Source organism: Empidonax traillii, unplaced genomic scaffold (assembly GCF_003031625.1).
Source record: "Empidonax traillii isolate 1590-97213 ecotype Southwest subspecies unplaced genomic scaffold, ASM303162v1 scaffold633:size372093, whole genome shotgun sequence".
NCBI lineage: Eukaryota > Metazoa > Chordata > Aves > Passeriformes > Tyrannidae > Empidonax > Empidonax traillii.
Window position 1 is genome coordinate 93,192 of NW_020955826.1, and position 22,781 is coordinate 115,972.

Sequence of the window (22,781 nt, forward strand, 5' to 3'; positions counted from 1 at the left end):
AAAGGAATGCCAGGATTAATTAACACAAGTTACAGTACAAGGCCCTACATCCAGGATTTGTCACCACTCCAGGCTTATTATGAACAACTTCTTCAGACCTTCTGTGAATACAAAAATCCAACTTGGAGCAAGAACTGCGAACCAAAAGGACAAAACTGAAACCCAACCACAATAACAGGGCTGTGGAGTGAAGCCTGTCATTACTGCAGTGATGTAACAAGCCTTGCACCTCTCAGCCCCAGCATTTACCAGGGTTGTTCCCCAGCCGTGAACACCAAAGCCCCTGATTTGCCTTCTCTGAAGAGGCATGTCCAGAATGACAAGTTTGAAGGTCTGGCCAGATGTTTTTCTGCTTTGTTTCACATCACTGGAGTCCACTGTAACCACCAGCCTGAGGTGCAGCTGCGGGGGCAAACACAGGTCTGGTGTGTGAGGTGGGCAGGTCTCTGACACCCTTTGTTCTGGGGGGGTATGGAATGATATTGTGGCAATAATTAACAACTAGAAGAAGGTGAAGAGAGCTGAGCTGGGCTGTGCCCCAGCACTCCTGAATCACGTAGTCACAGAATCACTGAGGTTGGAAAACGCTTCCAAGATCGTGGAATCCACCCTGTGCCCCATCCCCACCTTGGCCCCCTGCCCAGAGCTCTGAGTGCCACATCCAGCCATTCCTTGGACACCTCCAGGGCTGGGGACTCCAAACCTCCCTGGGCAGCCCCTTCCAAGGCCTGACCACCCTTTCCATGAGGAAATTCCTCCTGATGTCCCACTCAAACCTCCCCTTCGTTCTGAAGCAAAATGAAGTCTCCCAGGGACACTCCATGGTTTTGGGGGCTGTCCTTTCCTCAACTTCTCGCTCTCCTGAATCTCCAGCTGGAAAGCTCTATTTCCAAGGCACTGGAGCATAAATTAATTAATGTGACTGTCCAGGTATGCAAGGTATGCAGTGAGCTGGAATGCTGAGAGGTTTCTGATCTGTTTAACCTGCTGAGCTGTGCAGATTGCCCAGGACAGACCTGGCCACGCACAAAACGAGAGGTTAAACTGCAGCATCCAAGCAAACCAAAGGGATTAAGGTGTTGGTGTGTTCTTCCAGCACTGCTGTCCTCACACCAGGTCACAGCTCTGTCTGCACCCTCTGCCATCAGCACCTCCAAAGCTCTGTGGTTCCTGCAGCAGCTGGATGGCACAATATTTAAACACCCCCTTTGGCCGGGAAGCAGCTCAGCTCCAGATTCCTGGGATTCATCTCAAAACCATTATTAATAGGAACCAGTTACAAAAACAGAGAAATTGCCCAGGAAACCAACACAGATTACTTTTTTTTTTTTTTTTTTTTTTTCCCCAGACAGAAGCTACCCAAAAAAAACACTGACCAAGGAGAGAGGGGAAAATAACAAGCAGCAAAGCAAATCAGGGGTGGAAACAGAGGCACAAAGAAGCACCTCGCTGACACCCACAAAGCAGGTGTAAATCACAGTTTTCTCTTAAGTTTAATATTTTTGTGGCATGAACCGAAGTGTTTGAAAAGGTAAATCTGGAAAGTCAGTTCTCCTGAAAAAAAAAAAAATAATTAAGAAGCTTGTCATGATTGTTTCAGTTTAAATGTCTTTAAAAACTAGACAACCTGGAAACACAGTAAATGTTTTTTTTTCCTGGTCCCTCACTCCCGTGTGAAGGCTCTCTCTTGGTGGTAGCACTCTTGTGTCTGCCCCACACAGCACAGGCAGCTTCTGGGAGGAAAAGTCTGTAGTCTAAACAGACAGGAGCAGGGGGGAGACATGGAACACAGAAGGAAATGACTCACCCAAATCCACAGAGCAGAGCAGTGGCACAACTGGGAGCAGAGTCCGAAGCAGCTGCAGCCCAGGCTGTGGTACCTCAGTCAGGCTGTGCTGCCTCTGTCACTCTGGACGGCCCTGGCACTGTGGGAGCACCCACTGTGCTCAGGGAACCAGCTTAAACAAATCTCTGCCCTGTCTCCAGTGGAACTCAGAATCTGGACACAAGCCTGGTTTTTAACTTTACAATGGCCTCTTGCATCCCTCTTGCCTCAGATCTTCCCAATATTCCAGTTCCCTAGGGCTAACAGGAGTAATTTCTACCTGCTGGTTCTTTGCAGGACACCACAGCGAAATTATCTTTTGTAACTTTTATCTCATTTGAATTATTAAGTACTCTTGTCTCCCAGTCTATTCTGAGAGCCAGCAGTGTCATCAACAGAGTATTTGCAGGTACGAGCTCAAAATCACCACATGAACCATGAAGTTCCTGAAGGGATGGGAAAATATGAATTGACGTGAACTGAGAAATATGAGCAAGATCTGAATTGGAGTTCCCATCAATCAGAACTTTAGGAGTGGCTCTGCATCTGTTAATCTTCCCCTAAGTGACAGGATCACAGCAGCAGCCAGAAACTGTGTTTTGCTGGGGATGTTTTTCAGGGCCACTTTCAACTGAGTGCCCCAAAACCTTCCAGATCAATACCATGACAGCCCCCCCCCCCCAAAATTAACTTCAGAATCGCAAGTGCCTGAGACAAAAGGGTGTCCAACCCATGACACGGCACTGAGTCACTGCCATGTGGTTCTGGAGCATCTTGGCTCTTCCAAACCCACGCTGACTCCACCGGGCCCCGCTCTAGGGGACAGATCCACTCTGGTCCAACTTGGCAGAGGGCAGAGAGAGCCGAAGCTCCAGAGGAAATGGCTGAGGGATCAAATCACTCCTCTGAACTCTGCTCAGCCACAGTGTGTTTGTCTGGAGAACTGGGAGAGAAAGCAGCAGCTCAGAGCTGTGACATTCCACCTGGCTGTTACTCACCCTGCTCTCTAAACTCTAAAACTCCAGATGGGCAGACCTGGGTCCCCTCTTTCAGCAGCTCTTTCCTTCCAGATCTCAAGGTGTGGAAGTTGATAATCCTGCAGAAGGCAGGCGGGTTCTGAGGAAGAGAAGGGGGAAGCAACTGCACCGAGGGCCGACGAAAAAACAGCGCCCAGAACTCTGTCTCTGCACGTGGGAACAGCGCTCTTGGCACCAGGAGCTTTTGCAGGGGAACCTCCAACCCTCACACAAATTGCAGCCCATCCGTTGCACCCGCCCAGGGTAATTAAGCAGCGGCATTCCAGGCTCACCAGCTTATTTTAAGATCAGAAATGACGGGGAAAGGGTGGGAAAAAATGAATAGGTTGGCTCTGAGGAGGGTGCTCAAAGGGGCCTCCCCGAGTTCTGGGACTTACCTCAGGTTTGCAGGTCGTTTCATCTAAAATAAAAATACTTCTGGTGCTCTCCACAATGCAATTTAATCCTAATTTAGACGCACATATATGGAGCCTGGCCAGCTTCTGAGGGCAGCCTGTGTGAACAGTGTATTTGCTCAGGATCAGTTCAGGAGAACTCTGGCAACCATCATTTTAGCTAAAAAAAAAAAAAAAAACAGGGTGCTGCTGGCTTTGCCTCCCTTAGAAATGAAATCCTCACTCCCCAGGAGAGCAGCCTGATGACTCCACATTGAGATGTGCATATTCCTCCATCAGGACCAAGTGGAAAGGTTCAGGTGACTCTATCCTGGCAGCCCCACTCCAGAAGGAGCTGCTCCTGCACTCAAAACCACCTGTGGGTATTTTTATTGTTGTTTCTGCTCCCCAGCTCCATAATTAAACACTCCAGGAGAAGGTGTTGCACCCAGATATTGTTATTTTCCTCTCTTTTTTTTTTTCCACAGTAGTAATTTTTTGCATTAATTACTCCTGAGAGGAAAGCCTTTCCCCCCCCACGCACCCCTCGCCTTGGCTTCCCCAAGGGCTGATGTTATCAGGCACAGCCTGGGGGAGCAGGCACACGTTTTGCCCTGGGGATGGACCTGCTGATGCTGCTGCTGGGCAGGGTCCAGCTGGCTGCCCCTTCAAGAACTGGCTCCCTCCGTGCTGACAGCAGGGAAAACCCCTGGCCAGGCAGCTCTGACTCAGGAGCAGCCGGGCAGGGGGGCTGGTGAGTAACTGCTGCTGCTCACACACCTCCCTTTGCTGACTAAAAACTCTTACAGTCCCTTCTACCTTTTTCTTCTAAGGCTGCTTATCTTTCACCTTTAACCAGCTCCTCACTGGCTCGTGATGGAGCTCAGCCAGAACCTCCTTACCATGAACTGCTAATTCCCTTAAAACAAACCTCTCACATCCCAAGCTATTCGTTTTTTACCTGCTGTGCCATTTCTGTGCTCAGGACTCCACATCTTTGCCTTGACACCAGTCACTTTGCAAGTGGGAGAGGGACCCTGAGGTGCTCCAGCTGCTGAGAAGCTCCAGGAGTGGTTTTTTCCAAAGGCAATTCCAGTCCCTCAGCACAACACCTACCTGAGCTGCACCAAGCCTTGATTACTGAACAGGGGAAAAAAACTCGTTTTACAACCAATATTTCACTTTATTCTTCTACTCCCAACTAAACTTTAGCCACTCCCATTTAGCCCTGTTTCCATTTCCCAAGGGAACAAGGCACCTGCAGTTACACGGCCCCACAGTCCATCCAACCTCCTCCTCCTTCCCCTTATTTTGAAACACAACAGAAAATTTCAGCTGCATTCAAGGGGACAAGTCTCAGTTTATAGCTCTTAGTGCCCAGGCAGGGAGCAAGACTAAAAAAATTCCCCTAAACCAGGGAGCTGACGCAGAAGTGACGTATCAGATGGCTTCCCTAAATTCCCTGGCTCACAGAACTAACTCCCTGCTGCAGTTTTGTCCCTGTGTTTTACAGGGAAAGCCAAGCAAGAATGGATCCTTCCACGGGAAAGCCAACCCACTGTGTTTGCTCAAAGCCAGCTCAGATGTCTGCAGCAGCTACAGTTATCGATATTTTATTTATTTATTTGGAAATCAGCAGGAAAAACAGACGCCACTTTTCAAACCCGCAAACGCTCCAGGTGAGGGACTGAGTGCTGTTATTTTTGGAACAGGAACCCGTCAGGCTCAGCCCAAATGAACCCAAACCAGGATGTTTTCCCAGTCAGAAGAGAAATGCCAACAGCAGAGCGCGGCTGGTGAAAAGAAAAGATGTCATTTTAGCTGTCCACAGGTGCTGTTTGTGAGACCAGCCAGTGGAAACAAGCCTGGTTTGTTAAATTTGGAACCCCTGGAGCAGGGATCAGACCCACTGGAGCAGAGCTGCCTTCAGAATCTGAGAAGGCCCCAGAGCTGTTAAAGCCAACAAACACACACCAATATTTCGACAGTTTTTCATATGAAAGTGTCCCATTTAACACAGGCATGAGCTCACCAGGGTAAAGGTGGCCACTGTTTCTGCTCAGGAATTATTAGGCGAGGTCAGGTCCTATTAATCCCCTGAAAGGTGTTTTGTACACCAGGTGCTCATGAGTTTTCCCTGACATGGGCTAACCCACTCCTTTCTAAGACTGGTCTTGAGTTTACCAATGGAAGACAGAGCAGTTCCCACAATATAGACATGGAAAGAACTTGGGCTTCCAGCCCCACAGAAATGCTCCTCTCCCTCTGATATTAAAAAAACCAAAACCAAACAATCAAAGAGAAAAATCCCCACAAAGAAAAATCCATCAAACAAAACCCCCCACAATAGAAAAACAAACAAATAAAAAACCCCACGACCCCCAACAAACAACAAACCCAAAGAGAAATAAACCACGCACAAATTTCCCCCCCAAAAAACCCCAGATTCCAAAAAAAAACCCCAGGTTAACAGGCACAACACAGAAGCCAACACAACAGGAACACGAAGAGGATTTCCCTTTCCATTTGCTGCTCCATGTGTGCCTGCCCTCAGCACTCCCAGCACACTGCTGAGAATCCAAACATCCAGGCCTGTTCCCATGAAATCAGACCCCAGACCACGAGGGGTTATGGTTAACTTGGGCACAAAGAGGTAAATTAATTGCTAAGATGATGTAATTTTTACACACTTTAAATATTTCTACTTTCCACCCATTTGGGCTTCAATCCTTGTTGCCAAGGGACCAACTTTCCTGGCTTCTTAATCTGCCCTGCAATAAAAGGGGTGCTCCCTTTATAAAAAGTTAATTGAAAATAATTTTCTACTTCCCCATCAGTATCACAAATGCCCCGCTTCCGCATCATTCCTAAAAATGCCCTGGCACTGCCAACACCTCATGTCTGTGAGCGCTAAACTATGCAAAGCACTGGCAGCTGATCCAGGCTTTTCCACCCCTGTGCCAAGCAAGCCTATCTGGGACTGTGTTAACACAATAGTTGAGGAAAAAGCTGCAGGAAGCAGTTCCTTTGCATTGCTTCCTTTCCCACATACAGCCAGGCCTGAGCCTGAGCTGCAAGTTCTTCTGGATTCACTTGTGTGGCTGAAAGAACTTTTATTTTATGTCCAGAAGCCTCCAAAACACTTCAAGAACCAGGCTGATGGAACTGAACACCACATTTTCTAGAGAAGACTCCTAAAAATGCATTTAATTCTTACCCTGCTCGGAAACACTGCTATCCAGGCCAAGGAGACCACCAAAATTTCATCTGCCAGGAAGCATTATTTGCCAGCACTGACAAGAAATGGTGTTTCTGCCACATCCAGCCAGCAGCCACTGCCACCACGGTGCTGGGCTCCCACTTTTCCAAGGGGGAGAACGCTCTCTGAGCCTGCAGTGGGATGTTTGGCTAAAAGAAGCAAAATTCAGGACTTTCGGCCCTTCCAAGTCAGCTGACTTCCTATTTCAGAGCCAAACCATTTCAGCACAAACCTGATCACTGTGAGAAAAACCATTACAGTCCATGTTCTCAGCCGAGCTCACTGGCTGATTTGAAGGGCATGCAATCCAAGAATTAAGGGGATAAAGCATGAGAGAACCCAGGTCTATAGACCCATTCTGAGGGATCTTTCCAGACGAATGACTGACACAAAATCACCATCCCCCTGGCTATCTCCAGCCTCTGGAATCAAGAGCATGAATTTGTCTCAGCAGCCTCCTGCTCCCAACCATTTCTTCTCAGCACAGCAGAACGATGAGACAAAAGAGAAATCTTCCAAGTCTTAAATATTTTGGGAATTGTAACAGTCAAACCTTTCCTGTTTTTGGAGGATTTTTGTTGTTACCACAGCTACACATGCACAGCCACATTCCACCAAGTGTGCAGATGCACTGGTGTGCAGATGTCTTGGAGAGGAGCAGCAGCTCAGAGCGAGGCTTTGTGAACAGGATCTCCTGGACTCGTGCTCCCTCTACAGAAAGATTTAAGGGCAGCTTCTTTCATCTCGTCTGATCCTGTTTTAGCAAAGGGAGGGAGTTTCAAATCGCTCAGGAACATTAAAGCAGGACAAAGGGGATGCATCTGCAGGGCAGCTTCCCTGGGCACTGCACAATGACCAGCCCAAAGGAGCTGATTCTTATTCCCTCCTCTCTCAGAGGTCAGTTCACCTCATGGATGCAAACACTTAAATCACCCTGAACCACCCAAAACTGCCTCAAACACAAACCCCCAAAGCAGAACCCAAACCAGAGCCCAGATATAAAGCCCTCTGTCAGGGTTTATTTTTCAGGCACCTGTATTTTTTCACAGCTTTCACCACCCTCTTCAACCACACAAAACCAGGTGATTATCACCAGGGTTGCCTCAGGCACAAAAGTTTTTGTAGTTCATGAATTATTAGCTCTGAGCTTTTATTGATACCAAGATCTGGATGTTCTGTACGACAGGGGTCAATCAAAGGGGAAAAAAAAAACGAAACCAATTTTTTATTAGCACAAAATAAGAGCACAAACGTGCCTTTAAGGTTGTCCATGCAATGCCTAAGGCACGTGCACACCAAGGCTCCAGGTAAAGCTTTTGCAGATACAGAACACATTCTATGGAATTCTGATCCAACTCCCACCTCCCCAGATTTCTTAGAAAACACCAGCCTTTTCTGAAATAAGGCTACTAAAGAACGCAGGTTTGAGCTTTTCCAAATGCTTGTGTCATATATACAATCAAGAGGAGCTCTTCCACTCGTCCCATCTCCCACAACTGACCGTTCTTATGTCCTAATGAATCAGACAGGAATTCCAGAAATTCGGCTGCAGCCCAGGACACCTCTGCTCAGACAAAGGAGCAGTGCCAAACCAGCACCCAGGAGCTCACACCACTCCTCTGGGAGTGCTTATTTCATCACATTCAGAGAGAGGTTAAATGTCATCCACGTATTGAAATATATAATTTTTTTTTAATTACAATTACAGGTCAAAACTCGAGACAGGTGGGTTTTATCGCTTTGAGCTCCTCAGGAATATCTTGGGTGTTTGCCATCCTGCAGGAGGGCCTTTCAAACCTGCCCTTTTCCAGATGCGCTCCAAATCTTTCTCGAATTTTATCTAAAACAGGAAAAAAAAAAGAAGAAGAAAAAAAAAAAGAGGTAACACAGCCCAGTAGCAACACCTGAATATTCATTCACAGCCACTGCCCACATGTCCCAAGGACAGCCTAACACACAGAGAGGAAACAAAGGCAGCTTGTTTTGAGTGACAAAATATTTACCCTTGCTGCAGACAAAACATTAGAAGATGTTAAAATGCACAAGGATCTTGGTAGCACTATTTTAAAAGCCTTGTGCAAGAAAAAGTGAGAAGATGGACAATGAAGTGGTAAGAAAATCAGGAGGATTTTCTCATCATCTAAGTGTTCAACACTGCCTCCTACAAATCTGAAGGCATGGAATTATAATTAACCCCAATTTGCATCCGGGCAAGGTGAGAATTAGCAGAGAATGAACTAAATTGTATCACAGCAAACCCTGCTGAAAGGTAGTGCTGATGAGAACATCCACAGCCTGAACAGAGGGCCATGGCTTCCCCCAGCCCTTCTACTAAGGGAAGAAAAAGGCCTCTCTATAGGATAAAACAACAGGAAGCATTTGAGGATCTTGGCAAGACAGGAGAGAAATTAGGATTAAACCAATATCCATGATATAACACAGACACATCTTTCACACAAACACTAAAATTCTTCTCCATCAGCCCCATCTTTTTGTAATTTACTGTCATGGAAGAAAAATTTCACCTAGTAACTATCTCACCATCCCAGAATCATTAAGGTCAGGAAAGGTTTTCGAGACCACCCTGTGCCCCATCCCCACCTTGTCCATCAGCCCAGGGCACTGAGTGCCACGTCCAGTTTTTCCTTGGACACTTCCAGGGGTGGGGGCTCCACCATCTCCCTGGGCAGCCCCTTCCAGTGCCTGACCACCCTTTCCAGGAAGAAATTCCTCCTGATGTCCAATGTGAAATCAATTCCACTTAAAAACACGTTTTACACCAGGAGAACCGCCCCCTTCCCCGAGCTCACCTGGCGCTTCTTCTTGCGCCCCTCCTTTATCCTCCTGCGGATGAACTTCCTCCTCTTGAGCAGCTTCTTGTACTTGTGGCGGTTCATCTTCCTCCTGCGGATCTTCAGGACGTTCTTGCACTGCACGGTGTCCCCGGGGGCCGCTCCTCCTTCCCCCACGGCCGCTCCCCCGGCGGGTGGGGGGCACTCGGACCCCTCTGCGGGCTCATGGCCCACCTCCCCCTGAGCTCCCTCTGCCTCGGGGAGGGAGTATCTCACCGACAGCCAGCTCTCCAAAGGGCTGATGGAGAGTTTCCTGGGAACCAGGATCTCCTCCAGCTCAGGGTCCAGGCTGTGCCACTGCTGGGGCTGGGCCCCGCTCGTGTTGGGGGGCTGGGTGCTGTAGTGGGCGGACGTGGCGCGGCAGCAGAGGAAGGAAGACACAGACCTGGGCAAAAGGTGGCCTTTGGGAGAAAAAGAATTTCACTTAGAAGGCAGAATTTTGTACTGTCATCGTAACAGCCTTTCTAAATTTTAATTACACCGCTATAATGCCACCCGCTAAAAATACATCGTGCTTTACTGTGTGAACTGCCCAAGTCACCCAGGCAGAGCAGGGTGGAGGTTCTCCTTCACTGAGCAGACCTGGTCTAGTGGAAGGTGTCCCTGCCGACAGCAGGAGGTGAATTGGATGACCTTTAAGGTCCCTTCCAACCCAAACCATTCTGAGATTCCACGAAGCGCAATTTGGAACGGTGAGGAACTGCTTGCTGTTATCAAACCTTCCTGCTGCTGAGAAATCTCCTCTTTGGCTTAGAAAAGGTTAAATTAGAGCTACTCAATCCTGACATAATAGATCAGAGATGTTAACAGCACTCAGCAAGCACTGACTCAACAACAGCCTCCTCACTCCTGCCATTGCTTCCCAGAAATTTCTGAGAGATAGATTACCCCAGGGAAAAAAAAAAAAAACAGAACACACAAATAAATAAGGTCGCACAACACCGGTTTACCTGCAATTCTCGAAGCCTTCAGTAACTGGGAACTCAGCTGTGCTATTAACATTTTGTTTCACTTTGTTGACTGGCAGAGCCAGCAGTGACTGTTAAAATACAAACATTTATTCCAGGAGGCAAACATGCATTTCACAAAAAACAAACAAATTCTCTATTTAACCCCAAACCCCCTAAAAGACGGGCTGAGACACCCTAAGCATCCTCCTCGTTTTACCGTGTCAGTCTGCCGGGCTGTGCTGCGGGGAGGGGGTAGCTGAGCCCCGGAGGTGATTAATTAACAAATCTTGGGCTGGTTTAGCTTTAAAAACGCGGCCACCGCAGCCGAGTCCCCCCCGGCCCAGCGCTCAGGGTTCCCCCCCTTCAGGCCGGCAGGAGCGGCCGCTCGGCCCAACGATGGGGCCGTAACCGATGGGCTGCCCCCGCTCCCCGCAGCCCTCCCGGCGCTCCCCGCCGCCTCCCCCCGAGCCCTGGCACGGCCCACCCGGCCCTCCCCGGCGCCATCCCCGGCGCCATCCCCGGCATCACCGCCATCACACACCGGCCCCGCCGCCGGAACTTCCGCAGGCTCCGCCGGCGCCCTCTGGGGGCCGCGGGGGGATGAGGTTTATACCGACCGCTACGGTCCTTCGTGGTCGGTCCCTTTGTGGTCCTTTGTGGTTCTTCATAGTCTCCCCACACAGTCCCTCACGGGTGCCGGTCTCGGCCCTTCGTAGTCCCTCATGATCCTCCGTGGTCACTGTCCCTCATGGCCCTTCATGGTCCCTCATGGCCCCTCATGGTCCTTCACGATCCTCATGGTCCTTCATGGCCCTTCATGGTCCCTCGTGGCCCCTCATGGTCCTTCACGATCCTCATGGTCCCTCATGGCCCATCACAATCTTGGCCCTTCATGGTGCCTCGTGGCCCTTCACTAGCCCTCGTGGTCCTTCACAATCCTTCACGGCCCCTCATGGTCCTTCGTGGTTCCTCATGGTCCTCCATGGCCCCTCATGGCCCCTCACAAGTCCTTCACTGGCCCTCATGGTCCCCGTCTCGGCCCTTCATGGTCTCTCACAGTCCATCATGGTCCTTCATGGCCCCTCACGGTCCTGGTCTTGGCCCTTCACAGTCCCTCATGGTCCCTCATAGTCTTTCATGGTCTTGGTCCTTCATGGTCTCTCATGGTCCTTCACAGTCCCTCATGGTCTTGGCCCTTCGTGGTCCCTCATGGTTCCTCATGGTCCTCACGGTCCCTCACGACCCCTCGCAGTCTCAGTCCTGGTCTCAGTGACCTTGAGGGAGCATCCCAGGCTGAGCCTCTCCATCTCCCTCAGCTTCTCCTGGAGCTCCAGACCCTTCCCTGGCTGCGATCCAAAATAAATCATTCGAGCGGTTCAAACCCAGCGTGTCCCTCACCCGCCAGGTTTGCACAGGCACCTCAGTCGCACCTGGGAAGTCGATGTCTGCGTTGTGCTCACCTGCTGAGTCACAGCTGCACCTACCTCACCGAAACAGGTCTGAACATGGAACCGTGGCACAACGAGCCCACATCAGGAGGAATTTTGGGCATCAGGAGGAGTTTCTTCACAGAAAGGGTTGTTAAACACTGGAAGGGGCTGCCCAGGGAGGTGGTGGAGTCACCATCCCTGGAGGTGTTCTAGGAACAGCTGGATGTGGCACTCGACGCTCTGGTTTAGTTGACGAGGTGCAGATCAGCCAAAGGTTGGACTTGGTGTTCTTGGAGGTCTTTTCCAACCTCCGTGATCCCATGGTTCTGTTCCAGTGAGACTGTCTATCCCTGCTGACATGGGGATCATGGAAGGCGGGCAGACACCTCTCCCTTACACACCCTCGTCTGCATCTGTGGGCGGGTCTCAGTGGCTGCTGTCCAGGCACAGCCACACCTGTCTCTCCCTCTTACCTGGCTGTTGTTTGTCTTTCTTGCTTTTGGTGCAGGAACCCACCACGTTGGCACGGCATGAAAGTGCCTAATCTGCTGGCATGAGGGAGGGATGGTGAAGCCAATCCCAGACTTCAAAGAACTTTTTGCTTTTATACCTCCCTCGGCAGCACACAAGGGATTTATTCACCAGCTGCTTGTAGTGTTTCAGACCAGAGCAAGGGTCTGTCTCAGTTTTTACACCCCACCGTGTCAAACTCATCTAGCCTGAAAGGGAACAGCAACGGCTGGAGTTCCTACTGCAAGGTAGAAGTGCAGTTCTCTGGTAAGGGAAGAGAAACCAACGAAGAGAAATTAACTGAAGCAGTTCAGTAAACAGACTGGTTTTTTATTGGAGACACTTCAGAAGTTTATGTACAAAACAACATTCCCACCCCCATATCAGGATGTTAGTCACCCGCTGGGAACAAAGCAACGCCTGGTGTACGCTGTCAACCTGGGGACAGTTTGCCAAGGAATTCACAGAAGTACCAAATTCACGTGGTTTGGGAGCTGGGCAATTTCAGCCTTGGCTCAGTTAGGACCGAAGGAGACCACAGGACCTTTTCTTCTGGAGACTGAGCGTGCTGGGATCTGACAGCCTACGCTGGCCCTGCTCTGAGCTCAGATCGTTTAACCCTGCAGAGAGCAAGAGGCCCGCTTTGGTTTTGGAAGTGAAGAGGAACCAGCCCCCGGATTTATCTTGCAGGTTTTAATCCATTTCAGAGGGTTCCAGGAGATCCCCACCACCAAGAGCACAGCAGTGTTTGCAGGAAGCATTAGAACAGAGCAGTAGCAATACCAAGTGAAAGAGTCAGCCACTTTATTTTTCAAAGACACCTAGAGAGGCTGGATATCAGACTGGCTACTTCAACTAGTGTGTGAGAAAACCCCAGAGACACGGACATGAGAGGTTAGATGGTGACTGACGTGCTGTTTCTGTAGTAACCTGTGCACTTCTACCATGGCAGAGTTTCCCCCTGCCAGTCCAGGAAGGAACCATTCTCTTTTTCACCAAGACGCTCCAGAACAGAGAGAATACCAGGGATAGCCTCTTGCACCTGCATGGGAGCCTGGAAAGGATCAAGCTTAGGTCATTACTGGGAATTTCCTATGGAAAAGAAACAAATGCATTTAAGGAGTTACTGGAATCAAGAGGGATGCATTTTCCTGCTTCTCAGTGCCTCTGCGGCACAGGGAGGCAAACACTGTGCCAGGGGTTCTTGATCAGGGGTTGGGATAAAAAGGGAGCTCTATTTTCACTTTTTCAGAGGTGTCACTTACCATGTTGCCACCCATGTCTGTCTGGAGCCAGCCTGGATGCAAAGAAATGCAGAGAATTCCATCCGATTTCAGGTCTGCAGCAAGACACCTGGTGATCATGTTCAGTGCAGTCTGCGAGGGTGGAAACCATCTGTTAGGGTGCTGGTTTATAAACCTCGAGCAAGACCTCAAACCAAGCTAATTGGCACCTCCCTTCCACCATTCTGGCAGTAACAGCATCACAGTAACTTTTCCAGACTTACTGGCCCTGCATTCTCAGAGATACCTGTTAGTAGGAGCATTGTGAAGGCTCTATAACCACAGGTTGACTGCCCAAAGATGAAACTGTGTTATGATGGAAGATACAGCAGCATTTGAAACTCCTAAGGAGCTGGGAGGAAAATAATGTTGACATAAGGACTGTGTTTTTCTGCAATAACCACTACACAAACCTTCGTTTACTTCTGAACAGGGTAAACAAGCGTTTAACAGCTTATGAGTAGGTGGTGTAGGAGAAACTCCGTGCCTGATCTTGACTATCTGTGCAAACTCAGTCTCTGGAGGTGAGAAAACTAAGAATCCCACCTCTCACTAAGCAGCATCACCACGTACAGGTCAGCACACCTTTTGCTGAGTTCCGTGCTGTCTCTCCTCAACTGGAGGGGAACGCAGCTGACAGCACACACATTTCACACCACCAGTTCTTCCCCGAGTGCCAAATCCCTCTGAATCACAGCAGTGATTCGGGGGAGCCTGTTCTTCAGAAGTTCACATGCAGGTGTTGCACAGGTCCCACTTCCACCCACGTGGAGAGCAAGCCCAGTTTCTGTGTCCGTGGAGGTGCTGCCCACCTCCCATCACCATCCTAAGCTCGGCTAGACTCTAACTCCCAGCCCAGGGGAGCCCACAAACCTTGGCTATCCTGTAGGGATAGACCTTGAGGAACATCTCATTGGCCTGGACGAGCTGCATGGAGGCAGCAAGGGAGGACATGTTGATAATAGCAGCTCTGTGGCAGCCCATTCCTGTGCTCAGCTGGGCTGCCTTCCTCAGGAGGGGTAGGAATGCCTGGGGAAAAAGAGTTTGGTTTAATTTTGTGATTTTGGTTTGATTTAGTCTGCATAATTTCCCCATTCGAGGCGAGCCAGACTCTTGAAGAATTCCAGTACCACCGGCACAAAATGGTGATGGTTCCTCAGGCTTGGTGGCCATAGAAAACCTTCCTACAGCAGCCAGCTGGAAGTAGCAAGGACCTTCAGACTCTTCTACCCACCTCCTAACCCCACCTGTCCACTGAAGGGACCTCACATCAGGTAGATCTAAACTCAGAGACAGACCCTTGACAAACTGCTCCTCTCTAGACATGCAGTTCAACACCAGAACTTGCAGTTCCAAGGGGAAAAACACCTTGGTTATAGGAGAAAACCCTCTTTAGTACCCCAGACGAAGCACATTCCTCCCAGTTCTTACCTTGGTGACCATCAGCTGGGCCACAGTGTTGGTTTCATAGATGGTGAGCATTGTCTCTGCCGTCACCTCTTCCAAGGAGGCGAGCACATTGATGCCAGCGTTGTTGATGAGGCAGTTCAGCCCCTTGTCCCCCACGATTTCTTCCACTTCCTTAACTACTTTCTTGATGCTGTTTTCACAGACCACATCTGCACAGAGGAGGCACAGGGAACAGTGTGGATCAGAGTCAGTCTGGCACGACACAACACGTGCCCAAACCAAAGCTAAAGCCGACTGGGGACATTTAGGCAGCGCACAGGTGACAATGCACAGAAGATTTTAGGTGGATTTTTGTTTCCCCAGTGTTATCTTAAGGTAGTTTTCAGCTGCTGGAGATCATGTCCAGCTACTGATCACCCAGGAGAGCGTGTTCTTGAGGTGTACTCACCTGAGGAAGTTGAAGATATTTCTATGGACAGAAATAAAGCCCTTTACTCACCCAGTTGGAGGAGTTTGATATTGCTGTACTGCTTGCTAAGCTGCTGGAGTTCCTAGGAAAAAGACATTTTTTTTGTTATCTTCCACATATATAAATATATACATATATATAGAGAGAGAGATCTCCATGGCTATTACATAAAACAGTTTGAGATCTGCACCTCCAGAACTGTAACTGAAATATTGCCATGACTGGACCGAAGACATCGATGCTACTTTGTTCTCCAGCCTGCTGAGCACCTTTCCTGAGCGCCAGATCAACAGCTCCAAGAAACTGGACCCTTTCCCTGCTTAGTCAGATCCCAGCATGCTGGATTTTTAGTGGGATAGTTCTCAGTGTGCTCAGCTCCGGGGTATGTTTGCAGTGTAAGCACCAACCAGCAGTTCCACAGCAGCCCCGGGGCTCAGGCAGCATTCCAGTAAAAAGCCAGTAATTCCCCAATTCTGTAAGAAAAGCATCATTCTCCTGAAGCTCAGCTAGGGCTCCACATCACTTCAGGGCAACAGGAACGCTCAGATTGGAATCACTGTTTGCAGGAAAAGCAGTTTTCCCGTGGAAATTCCGCTTCCCCGGCAGCCTCGTTAGCTTGGAGCTGAAGGTGGAGCACACATGAAACCAGTTCCATGCAACAACAATATCCCCTGCTATAATTCAGTCATCTGTCGAGTGCCTCTCAGCAGAGACTGATGTTCCTGGAGAAAATCAGGACTTTGTGGTGTTATGGCTTGGACAAAGTGTGTCCAAGCTGGATTTATAGGCCCAGCTGGAATACTTAGGTTTCTGTGCCATGCAGCCAAGTGGGAAGCGTGGCCAAACACAACAGATGGATTGCATACTCCCAGCCATGTTCAGGAGACAGAGCAACCTGGCCAAACATTCCAGCTCAAGCAAATCCCTTTCTTTAGGAGCCCTTTGGGAATGGGGGTCAGGAGGGCTGGGTTTGAAGGAATACTTCTCTGCCACTTGGAGACACGTAGGGACTCGGTGTCCTCTGACAAACTCGAATGCATTACAACTTTTATCTCAGCTCAAACCCCTCAGGATCCTCTCCAGGCTTGTTTGGGAAATTTGTTCTCTCACTGAGGCCAATCTACAACTGCAGTTCAGGATATTAAGGGGAGGGGGAAGGAGAACGAGTCAGAAGCACAAAACCAGAAGACATTCCTTCCCCTGGACAGGGCTTAGTGGGGCAGTTTTCAATAAATTAAAGGCCCAGAACACGCTGTCTTGCTCATTGATAGTCCAGGATGAAATAGTTCTGCAGTGTCAAGGCCTGCAATAATTACATGGCTTTGCACTGTCACTGGATTTTGGTTTGACAATATCACTTAATTGATAATAAACCCCACGAGTGCTGTGGTTTCTCGGGGTTTGTTCATTTATTTATAGTTCATTTATTTATGTGCTTTATTCTCTGACAGAAACAAGCTACTAACTCCTGCTAAAAGGCCAGGGCTGTTTTGTGTAGCAACAGCAACTGAGAGGCTTCTGAAGTGAGTAAGCAACATTTCCAATTAAAAAACTCCAAACACTGTAGCATTAAACATTCTCCAGAACATAAACAGCATGAAATTACAATCACTGCTTGCAAATCAGGTTTAAAATTCAATGGTTTTTCCAGTTAGTTAATGACTTGGTTAACAAGTGACTCCCACTGCAGTGGTTTAAGTTTCTCAGAAGCAGCTTCCAGGCATAAAGGTAACCTAGACAGCTTTGGTCCTCAAGAATGTTACACCCGATAAAAGCTGAAAAATCCAGTTAGAAAACCTTAAAATTGCAGGAAAGCCTATTTTTTCCCCTATTGTGACCTGAAGGAACATGAGGAGAGGAGGACAGAGACAAGCAGGTCCAGCCAACAGATCCCAGCTAAGGCATTTTTAGTTACTGTGCTGTGACAGCCAATTTACAAACAAACAAGACAAACAAACCCCCAACAAAAAACCCACAGCACAGGGCCCTAATTCTGTGTTTAGCATGGTAGCTCTAGAACTGCTCTGCACCCAAATAGTCACTCCTGAGAATCCACTCTGAGGGAGTCCAAGAAGAAAATTAAACTCTGATTAGCATCTGTTGTTTCCTGCTTGCCTGATTTTTAATTACTGTTAACAAAGAGTCAGCCTCCTCTGATTTAAACAAGATCCTCTGGCACTCAAGGCTCCAGATCCAGATTCCTCAGCACACAGGGTATTTATTGCTAGATTTCAACCAGGAATGTTTTGCTGCCTTTGTCATTTAGCAAGATTTACTTTGCCTTCTTTACAAAAGCATTATCCACTCCAGTTACAGCCCTTGGAAAGGATTTGGCTCTGCTAGGCCAGTTGGAAGCAATCGAGGCAAACAAACACAGACTGTGGGCAGCTTTGTCAGGATGAGGGTGCCTGGGTATCCTTCACATCATCCTGCCTGCACTCAGGACAAAGCCAGAGGTGTATCCTCTGCGTCCCTCTGAGACAGATTATGTCCTATCCCAGTGTACAGCCAGCTCAGTGTTCAGTGTGTGACAGCTTCCACCAGCACTGCCCAGCCCCACAGTCCCCTCTGACTCAAGAAAAGCCAGACCTTAATACTGTAGGAAGTGTAAAACACTTCCAGGAAAAAAAAAAAACCCAACCAACCAAACCAACCAAAACAACAATACTGCAATAACCCCAAATTGGAAAGACTGCAAGAATGCCCCCTTTTCCTGCTGTAAATTCAGAAATGCCCCCTTTGCCTGGTATAACAACACATCTATCACTGCTCAGCTGCTCTTCCCAGTTGCAAACCCCATGGGCAAAGGGAAGAAAGGTCCCCCGGGGCTGACAGAGCCCCTGAGGGGCAGGAGAGCTCCGGGTCTGTTGGGGGCAGCCCCGGTGGTAACAGTCTCCTTCTTCACGGGAAGGGAACCAGCACATTAAACCCTGGCAGCTTTCCAGAGCTCTGGAGGGGACTCTTGAGCAGCGATTCCTTGTTCACCTGGGAGGAACTGGGGATGCTCCAGGAGGAACGGGGGATGCTCCAGGAGGAACGGGGGATGCTCCTGTGCTGGGGTCCCACATCCAGCTCCGGGAACGGATTCACACCGTGGCCACCTCCTCCTTTTCCCCCCTCAGAGCAGGGGCTAAAGGGGCTACACCATTTTTAAGTGCTGTTCTAGACTTTGGGTCAGAGTTTTTTTCCCTTTTATGGGAAAGCAGGATGGGGGGGGAGGAAAGAGTACAGAAGAAAAGCAGGAGTGTGGGGATAATTACAGCTGTGTCCATGAGCCCCTGCAGGCTGCACTGGGGTTTGGTCCATCTGGAGAGCAAAGACAGGACGTCAGGGTTATTTTGCAGGAGATTTGTAGCTGCTTCCACTCGCAGGGCTGGAGCAGCCCAAGTAAAGGCAGATTGGAATCCAAGTGTGGCTGGAGGAGTCTCCCGATGGTACTTTTCCAGGAGGGGCAGCGGTTATCTGGATGTGCCTGCGGGCCTGCTGCATGTTATCGTGTGATCTGCAGCCCATTTGTTAGGCAAATGTTCTGGGGAGGCCACCTAGGAGCTACTCAGCACAAGAGCTCTGGTTTTTTACAACTTCTGCCAGCACAGACTCACATGCAAAAGCCTGCAGCTGTTCAGCATTATCCCAAGGTTAGGGAGTTACAGGAGATATGCTGCTTCCCCTGGTAAGCAAAGCAAAGTCAGCCTTCCCCAGCATCCTCCTCAAGTCAGGTCTTCAAGGGCTCTTCTCCGTGTCCAGTGTTTGGAGGGCTGCGAAGTGTTCAGTCATCACTGCTGAGACATTCTCTGCCCGAGATGGACTCTGTATTTGCCAGCAGCTAAGAATATTTAATCACTTTTCCTACAAAAACTGGAAGATGGTTTTTTTAAAAGCCTCTTCATTTAAGCTTTTCCCATCCTTTCCCTCCCCTCTGCGTTCTGCAAGGGGGAAAACGCTGCTCAGCCAAACCAGAGCAGAGCAGAATTTCAAGGAACTGTCCAAAGTTGCTGTTCTCCAGGTTCATCCTCTAAAGCAAGAGAGGAAGTTGGGGGCACTGCACTTATATCAAGAAGGATTTTTCATATGGTCACTTATCACAAAGCAGAGTGGGAGGAAACAAAATTAGACTCAGATTGCTGTCGAGAAAAAAGCAAGCACTGACACTCAGGCGTGCAGTGAAGGAACTCACTCAACTTTGCAGCCCACTCTGAGTGGTCAACAAGCAGGTCTTAGCTGGGCAAAGCCCATTTCATGTGCCCTAAGCCAAGCCTGCAGTGCCAGTCTCTGGAGAGCAGGAACTTGAACCTGGGGTGTTCAAGATTTGATGGAAAAGTCAGTGGAGGCAAAGGTTTCTTTTTGGGAAAACAAAAAACCATAAAAACAAACAAACAAAAATCAAGAGAAAATCACTGAACCTTTGCCTTTCCTACCACACCACGCTCCAGCAACACTGCCAGGTTGGATCCAAGCTTGGGCCCAGGTGAATTTGTGCTCCCACGAGCAAGACTGGCAGTGCTGGAGGCTCCAGCAGGTCCCTGCTCGCCCCGTGCCAGCCCAGAGGACCAGCAGCACAAAGTGCAAACACTCAGGAGGTCACAAGGTCTTGTGCCAGCTCAGTGCCTTGCAGATGGGGCAGATAACGCTGGTGAAACCACCGCAGTACCCTTGGTAAAGATTTCTCTCCCTTGTGGGGTTTCCAAACCCATCTGTTAGAAATCTGCTTTCAGCTGGCTGCAGAGGCTTCTATTGATGTCCTGCCAAAGCACAGCACATGGCCTAGAGGTCCTCACAGAGAACAAAAACCCACCCTGATCCACCAAGGACAAACCTTGCCCCCCTAAAAAAACAAAAAGCTTAGGATGCACCCCATGTGTCCTGCAGAATCCCCACTGGGGTTCCTGGAATGTGGCTCTGGGCCAGCTTCCTGCCTACGGGACACGCTGCCAGCAGACTCTCCAGGTTTCACCGCAGGCAAGGAGTGACCCAGACTCTTCCCAGACGCCCTGCGCTGTCTGAGGGCTGTTTAATCTCCTTGTGCAGCTTCACCAGCCTTTTTGCTCCACAATTTTAGGTAATGACAAGGCAAGAAACCTGAGGAGTTGTGCTGAGACGTGTAACGTTTCCTAGGAAGCTCTTCCTATTGAAGGGACCGTTTCGCTTCTCCGTGTAATCGATCCGAGACCATTACAGTGAGAAATCTCTGCTGAACACAAGGGCCAGCCGGTGAAAAGGAGAAAGAACCTCCCTCAAGCAGCTCCAGAACAAACAGCTCCGCGGGGAGATCTCTATCTGACACAGGTCAGATGTCTCTGCTGCTTTCCTGTGCCACTGCTGCACCGGTGTTGTGCAACCACCAAAGGAAACAGGCTGGGAGCGGTGCCAGGTGTGGGAACAGGAGTTAAAAGGGAACAGAAGGGCAGTGGATTCCTGCTCAGGTGGTGCAGAAGGGGGTGAGGGGGAGCCACAGGGGCCAGAGCTCTGAAAGGCAGCCTGTGCACCTGATTTCAGCCTGGCCGGGCTGTTTTCAGCACTTCTATTTACGAATATCCTAAATGTGCTTTTGTGCTGGAGAGATTTTTTAATTTTACGAGAAAAAAAAGGAAATTAAGACTTTTCTCTGCAGTTTCACAAGTCCCTGTAGAGCAGCAGAAGCTTCTGGTGCAGGTGTTGCCTGACCAGCCCTGCCACACGTTTTTAAGGTTTTCTGTAGCTAAGCAGTAAACAAAGTGGCTGTGTTTGGTTTACTGCTGGTGTGGTGTGATTACAGTTTGTGTGAAAGGAATCAAATCCACCAGAAGGAACAGGTTCTGTTCACCTCCTCTGCACGTGCCGGGGAATTTGCCTTCCCCTTGAAATAGGGCAGATGCAGAAATAGGGCTTTGGGTATCAATTCTCCTACCAAATGCCTGTGGCATCACAGAGGGGTTTGAGACAGTCACAGAGCCAAGAGCTCCGATTCCTGCAGCTCTGGAGCACCAAGAAGAAGGTGATACCTGTACATGTGGCTCTGCTGCCCTAAATTCATCTTACTGGGCAGAGTCAAGCTGAGATGCCACAAAATGATTGATAACCCTCATCAGTTTGCTTCTCTGATTTATCTGACAGTCATTTATAGCAGCTCAGGGATGGGGAAGGAGTCCCAGCACCCTGTAGCAGCAGGGGCGTGGGCTGAAAGGGAACAGGGCTGCAAGTGGCTCCACCAGCAGCAGGTAACAAAAGCCACTGTTTCCAGCACAAAGTGCTGGTCCCTGCCCGGCCGAGGGGGGTACCGAGAGGAGTGTGGGATTCACGGAGTGTTGAATTCATCCTTCATTCGGGCTCCCTCGCTTGTTGCAAGCGCAGCGGAGAAAGAGAAGAGGGAGACGGGGCACAGCCCCTTCTGGGGACACGGACACACCGCGTGGGGAGACAAGGAAAGCTGTGATGGGTCCCACTGGGGATGTTTCTGAGGGATGCACTGCCCCTGCAGGGCTTCGGGTCAGTGCAAAACGGCAGAAGGACAGGACAGACTTATCTCCAGCTGCAAATCCAGCGAGAAACTCGGGAACCGGGGTGGGGAGGGGGGGTGGGCAGCATGAGTGCTGGAGATGCTCGGGGGCTGCGGAGTGTCCCGCTCGCTCTGCTCCTCCTGGGAAGGCTCTGGAGCGGCGATTCCCCCCTGCTCCAGCCTCGGAGACCTCCCCGGCACCGGTTCCATCCCATCCTCTCTCCGACCCATCCCCGGCTCCATCCCATGCTCTCTCCATCCCATCCCGGGCACTCGCTGCCGGCGCTCGGGCGCGGAGATGCTCGGGATGTTCCGCGCTTCCCAAAGTGCCTTCTCCTCACCTCCGCCACCGTTACCCTCCCCCGGGGACCCCCTGCGCCCCCGGCCCGCTTACCTGCGCTTTCTCGGGGTCCCGGCAGGTCGCCAGGACGAAGTCCGGGGAGGGGGTGGCGGCCGCGAGTCCCCGCACCAGCCCCAGCCCGATGCCGCGGCTGCAGCCGGTGATGAGCACGGAGCGGCAGCGCGGCTGGGCCATGGCTGGCTCGGCTCGGCCCGGCTGGTCCCGGCTCGGCTCGGCTGGTCCCGGCTCGCTGCGCTCCCGGCGCAGTTTCTCCACCACGCGCGGTTCTCTCAACCTGCGCGATGCGGGGCCGTCCCGGTCCCGCCCCCGCCCGGCGCCTCCCCCGGGGTAGGGAAGGAACGGGCTCGGACAGAGGAAGGTGGATCTGCTCTTCCCCCTCTCACAAAGCCCATCTCGCTCCCAAGCCCAGCTCCAGGAACTCCAGCAGGGAACAAGGAGAGCCCTGAGCACAGGCTGCCTTGCCTTTGCTAATCCTCACACAAGCTCCCCACAGGGCTGGCGTGTGCCTTCCCACATCAACAACCTCTTCCTGGTCCACACACTCAT

The 22,781-nt window shown here is 50.2% G+C and overlaps 2 protein-coding genes across 4 annotated transcripts; both read right to left on the minus strand.

Annotated features, from left to right (window-relative positions):
* Positions 1-8,168: 8,168 nt before the first annotated feature.
* AURKAIP1 (aurora kinase A interacting protein 1) lies at positions 8,169-10,898 on the minus strand. 2 transcript variants are annotated; one of them, XM_027898999.1, is made up of 4 exons: positions 10,839-10,898; positions 10,298-10,386; positions 9,306-9,748; positions 8,169-8,335 (listed from the first exon to the last, which is right to left on the minus strand). In XM_027898999.1, exons 2-4 carry the CDS (start codon positions 10,347-10,349, stop codon positions 8,228-8,230), a joined length of 603 nt encoding a protein of 200 aa, XP_027754800.1. In that variant the 5' UTR covers positions 10,350-10,386; positions 10,839-10,898; the 3' UTR covers positions 8,169-8,227. The 2 variants fall into 2 exon arrangements, with proteins under 2 accessions (XP_027754800.1, XP_027754801.1); XM_027899000.1 differs by having other exon boundaries at positions 10,298-10,387; positions 10,826-10,844.
* Positions 10,899-12,551: 1,653 nt separating this feature from the next.
* On the minus strand, positions 12,552-22,415 carry LOC114065268 (C-factor-like). Of its 2 annotated transcripts, none has more exons than XM_027899020.1 (6): positions 22,269-22,415; positions 15,430-15,481; positions 14,952-15,139; positions 14,394-14,549; positions 13,503-13,613; positions 12,552-13,291 (listed from the first exon to the last, which is right to left on the minus strand). In XM_027899020.1, exons 1-6 carry the CDS (start codon positions 22,407-22,409, stop codon positions 13,178-13,180), a joined length of 762 nt encoding a protein of 253 aa, XP_027754821.1. In that variant the 5' UTR covers positions 22,410-22,415; the 3' UTR covers positions 12,552-13,177. The 2 variants fall into 2 exon arrangements, with proteins under 2 accessions (XP_027754821.1, XP_027754822.1); XM_027899021.1 differs by lacking the exon at positions 22,269-22,415 and adding an exon at positions 18,660-18,883.
* Between the last annotated feature and the right edge of the window lie 366 nt (positions 22,416-22,781).

Excerpts from the sequence above, each read along its gene's own strand:
- AURKAIP1 (XM_027898999.1), bottom strand. The coding sequence starts at position 10,349 with ATGTTAATAGCACAGCTGAGTTCCCAGTTACTGAAGGCTTCGAGAATT. Across the intron at positions 9,749-10,297 it reads GAAGGCTTCGAGAATTGCAG|GCCACCTTTTGCCCAGGTCT; the intron begins GTAAACCGGTGT and ends TTTCTCCCAAAG. Across the intron at positions 8,336-9,305 it reads GGCGCAAGAAGAAGCGCCAG|ATAAAATTCGAGAAAGATTT; the intron begins GTGAGCTCGGGG and ends TTCCTGTTTTAG.
- LOC114065268 (XM_027899020.1), bottom strand. The coding sequence starts at position 22,409 with ATGGCCCAGCCGCGCTGCCGCTCCGTGCTCATCACCGGCTGCAGCCGC. Across the intron at positions 15,140-15,429 it reads TATCAAACTCCTCCAACTGG|ATGTGGTCTGTGAAAACAGC; the intron begins GTGAGTAAAGGG and ends TCCTCTGTGCAG. Across the intron at positions 13,614-14,393 it reads ATCCCTACAGGATAGCCAAG|ACTGCACTGAACATGATCAC; the intron begins GTTTGTGGGCTC and ends CCACCCTCGCAG.